This window comes from Sturnus vulgaris, chromosome 7, assembly GCF_052056855.1.
Source record: "Sturnus vulgaris isolate bStuVul1 chromosome 7, bStuVul1.hap1, whole genome shotgun sequence".
NCBI lineage: Eukaryota > Metazoa > Chordata > Aves > Passeriformes > Sturnidae > Sturnus > Sturnus vulgaris.
In genome coordinates, this window is record NC_142249.1 from 3,635,245 (window position 1) to 3,654,066 (window position 18,822).

The 18,822-nt window shown below is 47.5% G+C and overlaps 1 protein-coding gene and 1 pseudogene across 11 annotated transcripts in view; both read right to left on the minus strand.

The window, feature by feature from the left end:
- Window positions 1-1,911: 1,911 nt before the first annotated feature.
- Window positions 1,912-18,822, minus strand: part of LOC106863626 (UDP-glucuronosyltransferase 1A1-like) — a 103,576-nt gene continuing 86,665 nt past the window's right edge. For 7 of the 11 annotated variants that reach the window (XM_088167555.1, XM_088167553.1, XM_088167550.1 and 4 more), the window contains exons 2-5: window positions 6,028-6,159; window positions 5,834-5,921; window positions 4,944-5,163; window positions 1,912-2,910 (exon numbers count right to left, since the gene is read on the minus strand). In XM_088167555.1, the coding sequence (XP_088023681.1) occupies window positions 2,613-2,910; window positions 4,944-5,163; window positions 5,834-5,921; window positions 6,028-6,159 (738 nt within the window). In that variant the 3' untranslated portion in view covers window positions 1,912-2,612. Of the gene's footprint in view, window positions 2,911-4,943; window positions 5,164-5,833; window positions 5,922-6,027; window positions 6,160-9,061; window positions 11,291-11,324; window positions 14,750-15,703; window positions 16,645-18,822 lie in introns of those variants that run through there. The other 4 variants (XM_088167558.1, XM_088167548.1, XM_014893130.2 and 1 more) reach the window with 4 other exon arrangements.
- On the minus strand, window positions 17,248-18,380 carry LOC148223082 (UDP-glucuronosyltransferase 1A1 pseudogene; annotated as a pseudogene).

Sequence of the window (18,822 nt, forward strand, 5' to 3'; positions counted from 1 at the left end):
GGAAGAGATGCTGGCTGCATCCTCCCCCCAGAGCCAGGGCTGCTGTGTCCCCCAGGACACCCCATCCCAAAACCAAGGAGCTTCGTGGTCATATTTTGCAGCAGGGGCGAGTCTGAGCAGTCCAGAAGAGCTGGGAAGCAGCACTGTTTCTTTCCCAGACTTGCTGGATGTTAAAATCCAGGGAAAAATAAGATGAACACTCAAAAGGTCCCTGGGTGGGAGCAGAAATCACCAGCTCTGAGGGCGAAGCTGCTGAGTTGGGAGACGTTTGTACCCCTGTTCTCCAAGGGCAGTGAGGATATTTTGGCTGCTGCCTTTTCCCAGAGATTTGAGGGATTTGCTGGAGAAGCTCCGGCTGCAATGCCTGAGGCTCTGGGGAGCTTGGGGGGAGGAGCAATGCTTGGCCCTGCCTCAGTTTCCCCTTTTGGGAAGTGCCCCAGTCTCAGCATTGGCACTTTAGACTCGGCTGTGGATTTCTCTGTCTCCCACCAAGGGAAGCTGGGCTGGAGGCTTTGACCTGTTTTTTGGCTCTGTGTGGCCCCCAATTAAGGGGCAATAAGAGGGGACATCATCCCCTGATTAACCCTCCCGCAGGGAAGATTTGGGGGTCCGAGATGTGTTGATGATCCAGCTCCTTTCAAGTGCTTTGGCTCCCAACCGGCTGTGGAAATCCTCTCCTGGCAGCAGTGTCCAGTATTCCTGGAGCACGGGGGGGATAAACAAGTGCCTGTGGAGTTCCAGCCACTCACCTGGGCTGGCTTGGTGGCAAGGTTGGCCTTTTCCCTGCTCCTGCCTGCTTATGATCCCAGAGTGTCCTCTGCTGGGCACAGGGAGGCTTGTCCAGCCCTGGCCCCGCACATTCTTTCTCCAAGGGAAAATGAAGAACGGGATAAAGCAGCGAGGGTGAGGAGAGCAAAGGGAGGAGGAAGAAGAGGAGGATACCTGGTTTCTGCTGTTGTTTTTCTTTGGCTGTGTTAAAAATATTTCTGAAATAAGTCATGGGATGGGCATTTTGACACTTCCTTTCAGTTTTACTTCCTCTGCACAAGGGGGTTGGAGCTGCAATTGGGATATTTTTATATTTTTTTTCTCAATTGTCCTCCTCTGATCTGAAAATCGAAGTTTTCCCCTTTGTCCATGGGGAGAAAGTCACTGGGTTGATCCAGAGCCAGTTTGCAGCAGGGTACTTGGAGAACTTCTCAAGGACATTTCGAAGTGGGAGTTTTTTTGGACACTGCTGGGAGCCAGGGATGCTCAGAGAGGACTGGAGCCTCCGTGGCTGTGCTGTGACAGCCCTGAGAGGTCTCACAGAGTCGCCTTTCCAGCTGCACTGCTGTCACCAGAACCACGGGGACAGCCAGAGCTGTCACCTCAGGAGCTGCAGGAGCTGCATTTTCCAAGCAGGTCAGGCCTCACACACCATGGGGAGTCTGCCCACCCCAAAGAAAGGCTTCCTTCTGTTGGTGGTGGGCAGAGCAGGGAAGGAAAGGTGCTGGACAGGTTGTGGGCCAGGTGGGTGTCCAGGAGATTTGGGCACTGCAGTGGGGACAGGCTGAGGACAGAGACTGCCTTCAACTTCACACGGCTTCCTCTGACATCCCTGTTTTTCCAAACAGCCAGAGAAAAGAGCAGCAGCAAATACTAGGCAGGACACCTGTGCTGCCCTGATGTACTGGGATCCCCCAGTTCTGAGCCTGGAATATTCACCTGGGAGCTGTGGCAGCCTCAGGATGTCACCTCTCAGCAAGGGCCAAGTCACCAGGCAGCGGGGCAGGAATGCTGAGAAGGGGGGTTTGGGTATCAAGGTAGCTTTTACACCATGGGGGATTGAATCTGTCCCTTCTCCAGCCCTTTTCCCATGAACAAACAAGCCTCCCTCCCATAACTCTCAAGACAGAAAACACAGTAGCCTTTATTTTTAGTATTTGGAGTTTATTAATAGGGCTGGGGTTTGGGGTCTTTCCCTGAGCATCACTTACAAAGAGCAAATCAGTTGTGGGGGTTTATAAGCAATGCTTACTAAGATCTCACCAGCAGGTGAGCTCCAGGTACAGCACATCTGCCTGATGGGGAATTTGGGGGAAACACCAGTGCTTTTCCAGCAGCTTTCCTGCCAGAAACCTTGATTTTGTTAAGGGTCTTGTAAACACACATGACAATGTGCATCAAGCTTGGTTTGCATGATGGGATTTGTGAGTGTAGAACATTTGCCTCTCCTACAACAACAGCTACAGAGAGATTTCAAACAGAAATCTGACCTTATGTCCTCCAAAATCCCTACACATCTCTGCTGCAGGTAGAGGTTAAAAGAAAAAGTCACTGAGAGTCCTCTGCACACCGACAGGTGGGAGCCAGGGGCCTTGGATTTCACACTCAGACCTTCCCAAGTGACTGCAGCACTCCTGCACAAGGCATTTTTAACATTCTTAATTAATTAGGCCCATTCTTAATTAGAATTAGATCAGCGGAACAACCCTTCTTGTGGTGCTATTCCAAAGGATCCCTATTATTCCTTGACTGAAAATCGTAGTGTTTTATTCATTGCAGCGAGATTGGAGCTGTTCCCCGACCCCTGGAGCAGGAGCTTTGTCCCCTACCACCGTTCCCAGGTGCTAGTGGGACTTGGCCTTGGCGGGCTTCCCCGTCCTGCCCTTCTTGCAGAAGCACCTGCGGCAGAGGCAGAGGCAGCACTTGAAGGAGATGAAGAGGGAGAGGAGCGTGACGGCCGCCAGGAAGGCGATGACGTCCAGAGAGTGGTACTGCACCCAGTTGAGGTCGTGGGCAGCGGGGCGCAGGTGAGGGGCCCCCTTGTGCCTCATCACAAACTCCACCCAGTGCACGGCCAGGTCCAGAGGGTGGATGGGTCTGTCCAGGTGCAGCTCGGAGAGGCGCTGGATGTTCTCCTTGTACCTGCCGAGAGAAGGCGTTTATGGGGAGGGGGTTCAAACATGGAATTGATGCCTTAGGATTTTAGCTTTTGCCGTTTTTAAATACTGTACTGCTTTAGGGTGTAACTCCAAAGCTCCATAGCTTGTCAGCTACTCTTCTCCCGTTTTATTCAGACAAAACAATCCCTCTAAGCCTGCAACTCAAGGACACCCTACTGCCTCAGGCCCCGGTCATGCCTTAAGTTATAATTTAAGTTCATATTTTCCAGACTCTACTGCATTAGTAACTCTGAACTTCATATAAAGTGTTAGTAAGTTCTCCTCACAGCTCAGTCACACAGAACAATCCTTTTCCAGCCCCAGAACCAAGGACACCGCTGCAGCTTCAGGCCCAAAAAGTGCAAACAGCAGCGAATTGGGGAGACAATCTGGGAGGATGGGACTGCAGAACCTGGAGCTGGGATTGGACAATTAACCCAATATGGAAATGGACCAAAACTGATAAAAGTGTGAAAACTCATGACTCGGGGTCATTCTTGGATGATCCATCTTGGGTGTAGCCCTGGCCAGGCTCTTGTACTGCCCAAGGTGAATCCTTTGAAGGCCTTTTCATAAACCCCTACTTTATTCCTTTAACTCTGCCCAGCCTCAGTTCTAGGTAGCCTCTCACAGCATCACTGAAAAGTGTAAACAACAGTGAATTGAGGGGAGGAGCAAACCGGGGGTAAATTACTTCATTACCTGAAGCTGTAGTTGCAGGATTAACCCCTGATATATAAATGGACCAAATTCACAATTGTCTGAAAAACTCATGACCATCATCCATCTTGAATGTATCCCTGGCTGGGTTCTTGTACTGCCCAAGGTGTATCCTTTGAAGGCTTTTAATAAATACCGACTTTATTCTCTTAACCTTATCTAGCCTCTCTTGGAGGTAGCCACTCCAAGGCATCAGTATCACAGGGTGGGGTGGTTTGGAAGGACCTTAAAGCTCATCTCTCATGGGCAAGGACACCTTCTACCAGGCCAGGTTGCTCCAAACCCCATCCAGGACACTTCCAGGGATGGGGCACTTGCAGCTTCTCCAGGCTCTTGTGCTACTGAGCCCCTTGAGAATGGCAATGGCAAAGTTACAGGCCCAGGGAGTGCTGTTTCCAATGACAAAAATTAAAAAAAAAAAAAAAAAAGGAAAGCTCAGTTTGGGCTCTCAGCAAAATCTCTGGGGTGAAGGTCTCTGGCTGAAAGAGGCAGAAAAGCTGGCCAGCTTTTCCAGCTGCACTATTATTGTTTTTGTTAGTAGTAGTGTTGTTATTATTGCCATAAACATTGGGTAGGAAACAATGTCAATAACCTGCCATTTCTCAGGAATGTGATAGAGTTTCTTAGTTCTTGGCATTCTCGAATGGGAGCAGGGGAGAGCTCTTATGTCTGAAAGAAATCTCTGTGCTGCCTTTAAACCCCTTGGATGTGCTAACTGCAGTGCTGTGGTGGTCCCTGGGCTTCCTCAGTGCATCCCTGCATGCTCCTTCTGCTCTGTGCTGGGATTGTCCAGCCTTGCTGAGCCAGAGAGCAGCTCTCCCTGCTCACAGAATTCCTCATGAGCACTGAGCGGGGCAAAAATGCCTGAGAAAACTCACCTGGAAGACAAATGAGTGAAAAATTTGTTTGATAAACCCTTTTCAGGCTTCCCACTGACTGTGTCACAACAGGTTTGGGAACAAAAGCTGTTTGCCACTTGTGTCCAAGCCCTCTCTGTCACTGTCTTGGCTTTAGGTGACACATTTTTTTAGCAACTTGATTTCTTCCATTGCATTCATAGCCCAATCTCCCCTGCCCCCTGCATCCTCTCTTCTCTGTCCCTTCTTGTCCCCTGAAGGGAACAACCTGAAGTTAACCCAGGGCGAGCATCAGCTTCTCCACAGAAGCAGCTGCAATCAAATCCATACTTTTGATAAAAGAAGCCATTTAGGAAGAGAAAAACACCGTGTTAAGCTGGAAGTGAACGTGCTGGGGTTACACGGTAAGAAGGGGGAAGGCTGTGCCTCTGGTACTGACTTTTTGTCGTTGATCACTGCTTTCAGGGCGTTGGAAATGTCGTTGGAAGTCATCTCCAGGATGTTCAGGGTCAGCCCTGCTCCCCGGGACTCCACTCGCTTGGCGTTGTCCATCTGGTCCCCAAACAGAGGCATCAGCACCATGGGCACTGCATTGCATATTCCCTCATAAACTCCATGGGAGCCTCCGTGGGTGATAAAGGCACGAGTCTTGGGGTGAGCTGTGGAGGGAAACAGAGGCTTGCTTATCTCCTGGAATTACTCCCAGCAACATGACCCTGGGGTAAAAAACATGCATAAAAAAGGGCTGTGGTTGGCATAAATCAAGGACTTGGGGCTGTTGTGAGCATCATCCCTCAGGCCAGACGTAGGGATTGGAACGTTATAGACTTCTGTCTTTGTTTTGGGTAATCCTCCAACTTTACGATTAGATTAAACCAGAGCCAGGAGAGGTTAAAGAGGATGTTACTATCTATTACTTTTTCACCATCTCTTCCTTGGTAGTGAAGGTCTCTCACAGCTGAACCTCTTCTCTTACCAACAAATGCTCTCCTAGCAACAATTCCACCATTTTAAAAGCCCAAAGACCTGTCTGGAAGCGCTCCCTTGAGGACCATGAAGTTTCTTTTCAGTCCAGAAGAAAGGACATAAACATAGGGGGTGTTGAGACTGCTTAGTCAGAGATAAAGACTTCCATCATTGACTGGTAATGAAGTGTTGGAAAACCTTTTCAAACAGAGTTGTTTCACAATTCGGAGATTCTTGGGTAAGTTCCTAAAGGACAAGCCCTGGCTCCAACAGCAAAGGCTGCAAGGAAAATTTGTGCCCCCCAGTGATGGGTCAGGGGATGGTAATTCACAGATGATGCCCTTGGGGGTGTGTCAGACCTACCCAGGAGGTCGTTCTGAGGCAGCCACTTGACGAGCTTCACGTTCTTGGGCAGGTTGGAGGGTGTCTTGCCTGTGTAGCGCCACAAGACCTGGCAAGGGAAGCAAAGGCCACATCAGATCCCAGCAGGAGAAGGGAGGGAGGACCTGAGAGCAGTGTGGAGCTGCTCTGCTGGAAGGGGAAGAGGGAATTGGTACCGTCTGAGGGACTGTTCCCAAGGCCTCTGCAATTTCCATGGCTTTCTTCTCAGGAATCTCGGACACCATGGAGCCCAGCGAGAAGACAACGATGCCGTGTTCTCCAGAGGCGTTCACTATGGCTTCAAATTCCTGCCAAAGGAAAGCAAGCCTTTAGTCAAAGCCCTTTCTCTTGTCAGAGGCTGGAATTGCTGCCATGTTCCACTCTCTGGAACTCTCTGGAAAGGCAACAGAACAGTGAGCACAACAAAATTAGGACCAGGAAAATGAATTGTTGACAGTTCTGCATCCAAAGCAGCTCAGCCAGCAGGTGCAGGGAGGGGATTCTCCTGTTCTCGTGAGACCACACCTGGAATCCTGCATCCATCTCCAGGCTTATCAACATGAGAAGGATATGGGACTGTTGGAGTGTAGGAGCGGCTGGTCTGGACAGTCGGGACTGATGGAGAGATCTCTAAAGCCAGGTGTTGGAACTTGTGGTTTATTGCAAAGGGCGTGGGTAGAAGGCTCCGCTTGGAGCTGCCAGCCCCAGCTTGGAGCAGGCCTTTGAGAGCAGGAGGGCAAGAGTAAAGATGGGGTAAGAGAGTGGGGTGTAAGAGGTAAGAGAAGTAACAGCATAAGAGAGCGAGGTTCCCATTACAATACAATAAATCTTCTTCTGTGTTGAATATTCTAATTTTCACTAACCAATCTAATACAAGATACAAATCCTATAGCATTTACATACAGCCTATAAGAATCACTACATTACCAGACTGTGCTACACTTTAAACCCTAGAAACTATTCTTTGGACCCTCTCTGCCAAGCTAGTAGGGTCTTCTCTGCCCTATGGACCTGTCTGCAAGCAGAGGGGATTGTTCAATCAAGAGGGGATCACTTTCAGCTGGCCACACTATTGTTTTCTAGTTGTTCAGTAACTAAGGTTTGGAATCTCAAAAATGGCTTTCATTTCAATCTCGCTTATAGTTTCCATATTCTCAAAATCTTTTACCAGGCAATCATATTTATAAGGTTTTCCATTTTCATCTTCCCCAACATTGGAGCAAGTCCAGAGGAGAACCATGGAGTTGACAAGGAGACAGGACCACCTCCCCTATGGGGATAGGCTGGAACATCAGGGCTATTCAGCCTGGAGCAGAGAAGATTTTGTGTGGAGATGTCACAAAAGCCCCTTTCCAGTGCCTGAAGAGGCCCAGAAAGAAGCTGGAGAAGGGAGGGTTCCTCCTCATGAGGAATTGGAGTGATGGGACAGGGAGTAATGGGTTGAAACAAAAAAAAAAGGGAAATTTATGTTAGGCATCAGGAAGGAATTCTCTGTGAGGGTGGGGAGGCCCTGACACTGGCTGCCCAGAGAAGCTGTGGATGCCCTTGGATCCCTGCAAGTGTCCAAGGGGAGGATGGATGGGGCTTGGAGCAGCCTGGGATAGTGGAAAGTGTCCCTGCCATGGCTTTAATGTCCCTTCCACCCCAACCTGTTCTATGATCCTAAAGAAAATGAGTCTTGGGGAAGTAAAAATGGTCACATTTAACCCAAGCCTGGATTCACAGCTGATGTTCTTCTTTTCAGGCCATGCAGCTACAAGAGAGAATTAAAATCCTGGAAGAGGGTTCTGACAGCAAGTAACTCAAATTTCTAATAGCTGGGTTTATTGTATCTGCTTTGGGTATGATAACACTGAACTGCTGCTAGTTTTGTCTCTCTTTTGTTTGAGTGATTTAAATAATAGAAGGAGATCTAGCACTGGAATCCAGGAACAAAAGGATTCCAATGAAGCAGAAAAAACAGCCCAGGGCTGGAGCAAAAATTCTTTGAAATAGAAAAATGTTTGGTTGAGCCAAGGAGGGAAAGGCAAAACTGGAGGAAATTGTTGCAGGCATCAGAGTTAAATAAGGGGAATACAATGAATTAAATGTTCCTGCAAGTCTGGCAACTGCCATGTTATCTCTGGGATCTGAGGGGATAACCAGAGAACCATGGAATGCTTTGGGTTGAAGATCGTCTCATTCCCTGCAATGGGCAGAGACAACAGAGACTGACTCTGTCAGTTTTATGCTCTTTTCCATATTTTTGTGGCTGTCTCGAGGCATATTTAATCCTATTTATGTTCTGCGGGGACATCAGTTTTATTTTGGTTTTTTTAGATGTTTTTGAGTTCCAAGGTCCGACTTTCTGCTCAGAAGTGCTTCTACTATGAGGAAGCTCTTTGCAGCCTGCCTTGGGGATATGCAGATTATTTTAGTAGCGGTTTTTATCAGCACCTGCACATACTTTTATAAAATATCTGGAGTGGAGACTCATGGCAAAATAAGAGAATTAGGAGGATTTCTTAATGGAAAATGGGACGTATCCCATACTGAGGAATTTTGGCACAGTTGAAGCAAAATACAGTTACAGTGCAGAGATTTTGCACAAAAGTGACAGAAGTGCTGCTTCACTGGCGGTGGGGATTTCCTTCAGGCCTGCCTGAACTGTCTGCAGTTCATGGAACATTCTCAGTTGGAAGGAATCCACAAGGATCATGGAGTCCAACCCCTGGCCGTGCACAGACACCCCAACAATCCCACCCTGAACATCCCTGGGAGCAATGTCCAAACACTCCCGGAGCTCTGGCAGCCTCGGGGCTGTGCCCATTGCCTGGGGAGCCTGGGCAGTGCCCAGCACCCTCTGGGGGAAGAACCTTTCCCTGATATCCAGCCTGACCCTGCCCTGACACAGCTCTTCATTGTCTCTTCATTGCCTCTCTTAAGGAAGCTGTAGACGGGAAAAAGGAAAAGGGAATGGAAACAGACAGGAAAAAATGGAAAAGAAAAAGCCTCTCTTTTTTTTCTCTTTTTTTTTGGTGGAAGTATGATGGGAATTCAGAGGTGTCCCACAAAGTAACTTTTCCCTCATTGCTCACGGGATGCAGCGGTGCAAAATGCATTCCTGGACACTTTCACCTGGCATCATTTATTCCAGCCTAGGAGCTCCATCTCCTGGAAAGAGCTCACAGCGCACCCACAGCTAAACTCAGGGATAAAACGGGAACTAACCTGGGGTAGTTTGTTTTCCCGAGTGCAGCCTATGCCTCCGACCAAGACCATGTTGGGCATGAGGGGCCTGGGGTACTCAAAGACAAAGTCGTATTTCATGAGCCAAACAGCGGCATGGCTGAACAGCTCGGGCACGGTCGCCTCCCGCCGCAGGAACTCCCGGATCAAGGGATTGTAGGGGGAATAAAGGACAGAGCAGGCCAGGGAGCTGCCCAGGGTGGCCAGGAGGTTGCCCAGGCGCTGCCGGAGGGACATGCGGTCCGTGGAGCGAGTGAAGAACCGCGGGACATAGGAAGGAGGGCTGGGACACATGGTGGCCTGGAATTCCAGGCTGCACGGCAGCCCCCGCAGGAAGTACACGGAGGGCAGGGACAGATGTTCCGCCAATATCTGCCCACATGGGAAGAAGGGATCCATAAAGACGGCATCAAATTTAATTCTTTTGAGGTATTGGATCAGCTCTTTGTCAGACAGGAGACGCTTACAGGAATCCAAGAACATGCTTGTAAAATTGGCGATTTTGGAGAGCTTTTCCAAGAAGGGCTGAGGTGTGAAACTCCTGTGGCCCATCTGTTTAAATTCTGCCTCCACAAACTCCTTGGTGTAGGACACAGGGTAGGTTTTCAAGGTGTAAAGTGGGGATGAGTGGATCCGCAAATTTATCTCCGGTGCAACCACCACGATTTCGTGTCCCTTGTCCCTGAGCTTCTCCACGACCGGGCGCATGCTGAGCCAGTGGCTGCCATCGATGGGTATGACCAAGAGCTTCCCACCTTCACCAGAGGTCCACAGCAGCAGGAAAAACACAGCCCAAGAGGCAAGAGAAAGAAATCCTGGCTTTGGAGAAACCATTTCCCTGGTGCTGCTAGGGAAGTTTTTAACAGCAGTGAAACTGTGGCAGGGGACGAGGAATGAATCGTGGGGTGCTTCCCACTTGAATTTTAACTAAGCTGAATTTTTAATTTTTAACAGGCAGAAATTGGGGTAATTTTTAACTGTGGGTAAATACTGGGTTTATCATCTGTGCACAGGGAAGACTTTCAGTGAATGGGTGCCAGGAGGTGAAGTTGAATGTTTGGATTGACACCCGGAGGGAGGAGTCACCAACAGCCTGTGGAGCTGAGAGGCTGAATGAGAGCCATGAATGGGACTGACCCAGCAGTCACTACACCGTTAGCATCCCGTTAATGATCAACCCCCTGCCTTGAGTCCACAGCACTGATTGGACACAGAACTCGGCACAAATCTGACCTTTGGATTGCTTTGTGCCCCCTGAGTGTAACCAAGAAGCAAAGATTGACAGAGGTTTGATACAGAGTGGGTTGTAAGGGTCTGTCTCCAGATTTGTTGCTCTATCACAGCAGTTATCAAAGTGAAAGCCCTGAATTTACAGTAGTACTGAGCAATAACTCCTGCTGTTGCAACACCACAATGGTCTGAAAGCAGAACAAACGGCGGATATCTGCACTATTTGTGCAGCAAATCTGAACAAGAGACAGTAGTTACAATCCTGAAGGCCTCCTTTCCCAACCATCTTCTTATTTGCTCTCTTGCACTGCTGCTGCACAAATCCAGAAGCAACAGAGCTCCCTCTGCCGTCTTTGCACACCGCTGGTTTTGGGCTGTTGGCGCACATGGAATCATGGAATACCCTCAGTTAGAATTTTCCTGACCCACAAGGATCATTGGTCCAACCCCTGGCCCTGCACAATCCCACCCTGTGCATCCCTGAGAGCATTGTTCAAACACTCCTGGAGCTCTGGCAACCTCGGGGCAATGCTCAATTCCTGGGGAGCCTGGGCAGTGTCCCAGCACCCTCTGGGGGAAAAACCTTTTCCTAAAATCCAGCCTGACCCCCTCCCTTGATGTTCTGTTCTTCACCGAGCTTCATGTTCAGTGGCACAGCAAAAGTGTCTGGGTATATCCACAGAGTTAATTCTGTATTTCCAATTTTTGTCCAAGCAAGTCTCTGGCAATTAACTGGAATTTCACATCCCTTAGGGATATTAGATCCTCTGACCTAGAATTATTTTGTCATTTACCTGGATACAGGGCATGCCATGAGTGATGGTGACAACTCGACCTAAGCTCTTCTGGAGAGAAACCCTTCAGCAAGCCTTGTGGTATCATCTCAAAGCCTGATTCCCGCTCCCATGCCACCCTGGGATTTGATCACACCCTGCCTCAAGCACAAAGGAAACACTTAAAAAAAGCACATCTTGAACAAGCACCAACACCACCCTCAGGGTAAGCAATGACAAACCTTTGAGAGCGGCTGCTTTTGCTGACAGTTGATGCCTCCAATATAGACCATGTTGGGCATGATAGGGCGCGGATACTCAAAAACAAAGTCATATCTCATCAGCAAAACTGATGCTTGGCTGAACAGCTCCTGCATTGTTACATCCCTCTGCAGGAACTCAGAAGCCAAGTTCTTGTATTTCAAATAAAACAGGTCGCAAAGCAAAGGCTCTGAGAGCCCGATCAGGAAATTCTTCACGCGCTCTGGGAATGTCATGTGGTCAGAAGCTGATGAGAAAGTCCTGGGCACGTAGGATACAGGGCTGGGAGCCTGTGTGGCTTTGTAGTCTAAGGTACAAGGAAGGCCACGCATGAAGTACACAGAGGGGAGGGAGAGATACTCTGCCAGAATTGGCCCACAGGGCAGCACAGGGTCCATCATGATGGCATCGAATTTGCTGTCCTGGAGGTACTTCATGAGTTCTTTGTTAGACAAGAGATGCCGACAAGCAGAAGAGAACATATTGGTCAACTCTGAGATGTTGCTGAGTACAACGGAGAGCTTTAGGGGCTCAAAGCTCTTTTCCCCCATCTCCTGGTAGGATTTGTCCACAAACTCCTGGCTGTAAGGCACCGAATATGTTTTGATGGTGAAGGACTGGGAGCTTTTCAAGAACAAGGCAGCATCAGGAACCACAGCCACGATTTCGTGCCCCTTCTCCCAGAGTTTCTCCAGAACCATGCGCATGCTCAGCCAGTGACTTCCATCCTGAGGCACTACCAAGAGCTTCCCACCATTTGCCAGACTCCAGAAAGCAAGGAAAAGCACAAGCCCAGCATGTACCTGGTGCCTCCCCATAACTGTCATGGGGCAGGAAAAGAAAGAGCTGCTCCTCCCTACGTTGTTCAGTAGCATATGAAGAAAAATCTCCTTGTACCTCATTTATACAGTGGTGGACTTTAATGTTTCATTAATCTCTACAAAATGATACAGGTTATTGGAGTTTTATTGCTGATAAAAGCCTTGATTAAAGTGCTATCAAGGCACCTATGCTTTTCTATGCATTTAAGTTATCTCAAATTATTCAGAATAATCAACAGAAAAAGCAGTTGTTCGTGGAGGGGCTTTGCTGTGTCAAGGTTGTTTCAAGTGACTCACTACTGTGCACTCAACTGTCCCGGGCCAGATTCAAATCGGGAATCAAATTTATGGCCACTCCACAGAGCTTATATCACAAGAATTGTGTTGCACTGTTGATAAGCAAGACCAACCTTTGCTCAGGAAGGTGGCTGGAGTTCAGAGAATGCTCTTCATTGGCAATCAGCAGCTGGCACGTGGAGCAGCAGAGTCACCAAAGTTTAGGTAACACATTAACCAACCACCTTTCATCTTTTTAGCAAAACAGTGATACAGCAGAAATCACAGTTTGTGCTCAAGAGAGGCCATCAGAGTTCACAGGTGAGTGGCTCGAGGCTAAACATCTTTTTGAAAAGCAATGATGCAGCAGAATATGTGGCTCTTGCTCAAGAGGGGCCATGGGAGTTCAGGGTGAGAGGCTACAGGACAAATGGATATGAAAGTTAATAACAGTCCCTCTCCCAAATTTCAGAAGGCTTGGCTGTGGCATGTGGAAGTCCACACTCGTGGACAGAAAGGTCTAGCCAAGTAAATCTCACCTGCCATTAAGGCATATTCCACATGGAACGAGAAAAGCTGGATGCCAAAAGTCTGCAAGTTTACAAAAGCAATGCAAGATACGGGAATGGTACCTGGACAAGCACTGGCTGGAGAAAACATTGTTTTAGACCCCCCAACGAAGCACTCCTGAGCAGAGTGAACCCTGAGCAGTTTCTCCAGGCCTGGGAGAGTTCTCTTGGAGCAGGTAGAAATGATGGGAAATCTGATCCATGAAATGGCTACCCTTGCCAAAGGGACCTGAGTGTGATAAATACACTCCAAGGCTAATCCTAAGTGTTATTTCAAGATTAAGACTAAGCATGTCCTAAAATGTTTATTTGGAGAGGAGGTCCTCCATGTGGCCTATTAAAGAAAAGGAGTTCTTAAAAGCCAGCAAGAAGGACTGTAATGTTTATGGAAAATGCACTAAATAGGAAAGAATTTCAGACATCAGCAGGGAGGTTTATATTGGATATTAGGAAAATATTCTTCATGGAAAGGGTTGTCAAGCACTGGAAGGGACTGTCCAGGGCAGTGATGGAGTACCCATCCCTGGAAGCATTCAAAAAACATGTCGATCTGGCACTTGGGGACGTAGTTTAGTGGTAAACCTGGAAGTGCTGGATTATTCGTTGGACTCTGATCTTAGAGGGCTTTTCCAACCTTAACAGTTCCATGATTTGATGCTATCCCATTCTGCAGCTGGTGAAGTAGAACTGTGGCTCTAGCTGGCAGTGGGGTAGCATTGAAAGACCAAAAACTACAGGAGGCAGAGGGAAGGAAACATGCCAGGGCTGCATTTCCACATTTCTCTGGTGAAAAGATATCAAATAATGAGGTGAAGCAGCATTAAACAAGCCTTAAGGTGGCAGTACATACTCAGGTAGTAAACTCAAGAGCTGCAGAAACACTCTTACCCTGCATAAAGGCCTCTCAAATCTCATATTTGGTACATAATCACTCCCACCTAGTTAAGTTCTGCTAACATTTCAGCCAAACGTGTATCAACAGTGAGACACTAATACAAAACCCCATAAAACAACATTAAAGAGGTAAAAAATCCCAAAACCTCAACCCAAACTCCTGAGGCCAAGTTCAGGAAAGTTAAAAAAAAAAAAAAAAGTTCAGAAAAGTTCAGCAAAAGTTCATAGAAGTTGTGACACTGGATTTTGAGCAACACATGAAGAGCCTCCACGTGTTTATTTTACGAGCACAGAGACTGAAGTCCACAAGTCCAGCCCATTCCAAAGGTGAGATAGCAGGATAAAGTCAAGCAAAAGTACAGAACTGAGTGCCAAGGCTGTAATCTGGAAACACTACGGCAAATATCTGAGCTAAGGAAATCCATGATTATCTCTCCTGTAAGCATACAAATCCTGGCAGGCAGCCTGTACCTCTTATTAAACCCCTAAATCCCTTTTAAATTCAGAGGGTTTGTCTACAAAAAAGAAAATCTGTGTCTCCTAAGAGGCTAATTTGGGGGGTTTTGGGGCATGGTGTGAAAAAATACCTCCCTTTGTTTGCTCTAAGGTTGCTGCATTTCAGTGTTAGTCATAGGACAAATATTGGGAGAAACTATCAGTTCCCCTTGTGCCTTTAGCAATGATTTTCCAGATTTTACAGACCTCTGCCATCATAGGTTTACTGTCTAGCCTGAGTGCCAAGTTTGAATCCTCTTAAAAATCCTCTGCTTTTACTATGTGAAACTGTTTTTTTTCTGAAATACCAGCCTTACCTCAGCATTTTGTAAAGCAAGTATCTGAAAAACCCAACAGGAATAGTTATTATTAAAAATAGGATATCTATGAGGATACTCTGCAAACCACAAAATCTATTTGAAAACACATTTAAAAAACCAGGCTGACATGAATCAAAAATTCATTTCAGAAGAATAAAGTAACTTATACTTTATTTTTAAGATGCTGGATGAAAAATTAACTAAGGAGCATCAATGGCTTGGGATATATGAGCTGGAAAAATGACCCTATAAAAGCGAAGGTCAGCAAAAGCAAATGCAAAGTTCTGCCTCTAGAATGGGATAATCCTATGCCACAGTACAGGTGCACTACAGCTTGACTGCAGGAGAATATGAAAAGTTAAAGAAAAAATGAGATTGACAGTGACAGGATAAGAGGCAACAATCACAAGCTGCAACATGGAAAACTTGAACTGTATATGGGAATTAATTGGATGCAATAAGGTATCTTTACAATAGGAGATACTTAAAATTTGACAAGACAGAGAAAGTAACAACCTGACATAACTGGACATATTCTGACAGGAGGTTCTCAGAGAGGCCTCTAATGACCTTCAGATGAAAATGTTTTGAGTCTATGACAATTCAAAGCACAGAGAATCCTTCTTTAGGGAAAAAAAAAAAAAAAAAAGAAAAAAAAAGACAACTGTAGAGGAAATCAGCCAGAGGGTAAATGAAGACCTCACCAAGTCAAAGTGTGTCCTGCACCACACCAGCAGCCTACTCCAAAGCCAAAGCCACCTTGGAGGAGGGGGAACAGAAGTAATTGACAGTCTCCCAGAGCTAATTCCATAAACAACACTTTCTCCATCTTTCTACTCTGATAATCCTTCACAGATACCAGAAGCAACACCTCTCTACAAAGCACAAGCAGTTTAAAATCCCTTTCTAACAAAAGCTGTGTTTCAGCTTCTCAGACACTCCCAAAGCCTGCAAGAACAACAAGGGAAAACAGAGTGTGACCAACCTGATTTAGCTTCTTGTAAGCACAATTTACTCCACTAATCAAAACCATGTTGGGCATCAAGGGTTTTGGGAAGTGAAAGACAAAGTCCAGCTTCATGAGCCAAATGGAAGCCTGCCTCAGGAGATCCGGCACGGTCACCTCCCGCTTGAGGAATTCTGAAGCCAGTTCTGCATAAGGTTGGAAGACAACATCGCAGAGGAAAAAATTTGGGATGTCGTAGAGCAGGTTCTTCACCCGCTGGAGAAAGGTCATGTGGTCTGTAAGGTCTGTAAATGCTCTGGGGACATAGGAAGGGGGGTTGGGACACTGGGTGGCCTGATATTCCAAACGACATGGCATTTGCTGCAGGAAATACACGGAAGGCAGGGAAAGATGCTCTGCCAGGATTGCCCCACAGGGTAAGAAAGGGTCTGTGAGGACTGCGTCAAACTTGGTCTCCTCGAGGTACCTGATGAGCTCCTTGTTGTGGATTAAGTGGGTACAGGTGGCCAGGAATAGAGCAGAGTTTTTTTTTGCCCGTTGATAAAGTCTAATAACTCTTTCCAGAAAAGATCCTCCTTCAAATACATCCTTTATTAATCCTTGGACACCTTCATCCATCTCTTCCTTCGTGAAAGGCACTGGATATGTTTTCATCACAAAGGTCTTTGATGGTTTGATGTGCAAAGTCACTTCAGGTGCCACCACAACCACCTTGTGTCCCTTCTGCTGGAGCGTGTCCAACACCTCCCGCATGCTGAGCCAGTGGCTCCCGTCCACCGGCACCACCAGGAGCTTCCCAGCAGCAGCCAGACCCAGCAGGGACAGGAAGAGAACCACAACGGGTGGAGAAGCACTGAGCCCCGGGGCCATTCCTGCAGGGATCAGGTGAGTGCCTCCAGGGAAGGAAACCCACGGCAGCACCAGAGCACCGGCACCTCTCTGTGCTTTCAAGCAATCCGTGCCCAGCCAAAGTTTGTATCCTTGCTTTATTTGCTGTGTGGTTAATTTGTAATCACTGGCGTGATAAAAGGCTGCATAACCAGCAGCAGAGTTCAGGCAGCTGATGAATGTGGGGGATGCACCAGATAAGCCTCGTGTTTTATAACAAAACCTTTGGTAGCTCTTTCACCTTTGAGCACTACCTGCCAGGCCACTGTAGCCCCTTGAGACCTCTGAAATTTACTCACCTCACGGAGCCATCACCAAGCCAAAATTTTCCTAGATCTGTCCCCAGACAGAAAGGCTGCTTCTGAACCTGAGAGCCCACTATCTGCCACATTCCTCCAGATTCCAGCTTTGGAAATACCCGAATGAAGAAGCAGAAAAAATCACTGGTGAAGAAAGATGTAGTGAGGCAACAAGGACAGAAGCCTGAGGTGCATATCTCAGTAAACATCAGACCCAACTACAACAGTTTGCTAATTAGGTATTAGACCTGACAGCAAGGCTTGGACAGCCCCACAGACTCGTTAATCACTCAGTAACAATGTATCAAGTGACACAGTGTTACAGAAAATGGCTCTGAATAGAGAAATGGAAACAGCAAATGCAGAGCACACGTCCTAGTTGAGAAGGCACAACAGAGCTGCCTACAAATGGACAGGGACAGAAAAATTCATGAGCAGTCATCCAACCATAGGAAAGGAGAACTAGATTCCCATCTAAAACATGAGATTTAAGACGCCTGAACACAGAAATCCATCACGGAACAAATTAAAAACAGAATGTCACCCACCTGAGGCAGCTCCTTGTGAGCACAGTTTACTCCTCCAATTGGAATGATGTTGGGCATCAAGGGTCTTGGATAGTCAAGCACAAATTCCAACCTCAGCAGCCAAACAGAGCCCTTCCGTAAGAGATCCTGCACAGTCACCTCCCTCTGCAGGAACTCAGAAGCCAGTTTTGAGAATGGGTCAAAAGCAAAATCACAGAGGAAGAGATTTTGCGTGTCAAAGAGTAGGTTCTTCACCCGCTGCAGAAAGGTCATGCGGTCTGTAAGTTGAGAAAATGCCCTGGGCACATAGGAAGGAGGATTGGGACACTGAGTGGCTTCAATATCTAAACCACATGGGATTCCTCGTAAGAAATACACAGAAGGAAGTGAAAGATGCTCGGCCAGGATCACCCCACAAGGTACTACAGGGTCTGTAAGAAGGGCATCGAACTTGCTCTCCTCAAGGTACCTGATGAGCTCTTTGTTTTGAAGAAGGTTTTGACACCAAACAGCTGATGTATTACCGAACTTTTTCATAACTTCATACATTTTAAGAAATCTTTCCAGAAAAGATCCTTCTTCAAAAGAAGTACGTACAAGCGCCTTGAAATCTTTTTCGAACTCTTCCTGTGTGTAGGGACCCGAGAACTTTTTCATCACAAAGTTCTTTGATGGTTTGATGTGCAAAGAGACTTCAGGTGCCAGCACAACCACCTCGTGTCCCTTCTGCTGGAGCATGTCCAACACCTCCCGCATGCTGAGCCAGTGGCTCCCGTCCACCGGCACCACCAGGAGCTTCCCAGCAGCAGCCAGACCCAGCACGGACAGGAACAGAAGCACAACGGGTGGAGAAGCACTGAGCCCCGGGGCCATTCCTGCAGGGATCAGGTGAGTGCCTCCAGGGAAGGAAACCCACGGGAGCACCGGACGGAGACTGGCACACAATCCACGCCTTCTAATGATCTGTGCCACAGCCCAACTTTGGATAATTATTTAATGTGCTGCATGGTAAATATGTAATCCCTGATATGATAACAGACTGCATAATAAGTATGGAATTCCTGCCAAATCCCTAGAACAAACAGATAACTACATCTGTCTCTCTCAGAACAGTCCAGAGTACCCTTAGAGGGAGGCAGGGTTTGCTCAGGGACCACACTTTGGATTCCTTTCCTCTTGCTGGATCTTCTGCATGTTCAGGACATGTGTAAAAGGTAGGAGATGTCTCACAAGCACATCACCATTCAGCCCAGCAGAGATTCTCTTTCCCTCCAGGCAAAGTCTGTCCCCTCTCCCTCTCTCTTGGAAAACTCATCTCTAGGAGATCCAGACCCTGTGGAAGCTGTTGAACAGCTCTTTTAAGACACTTTCCAGACTGAGAAGACAGAGAAGATGGAAGGATGATGCCACGTTTCTGCAGGAC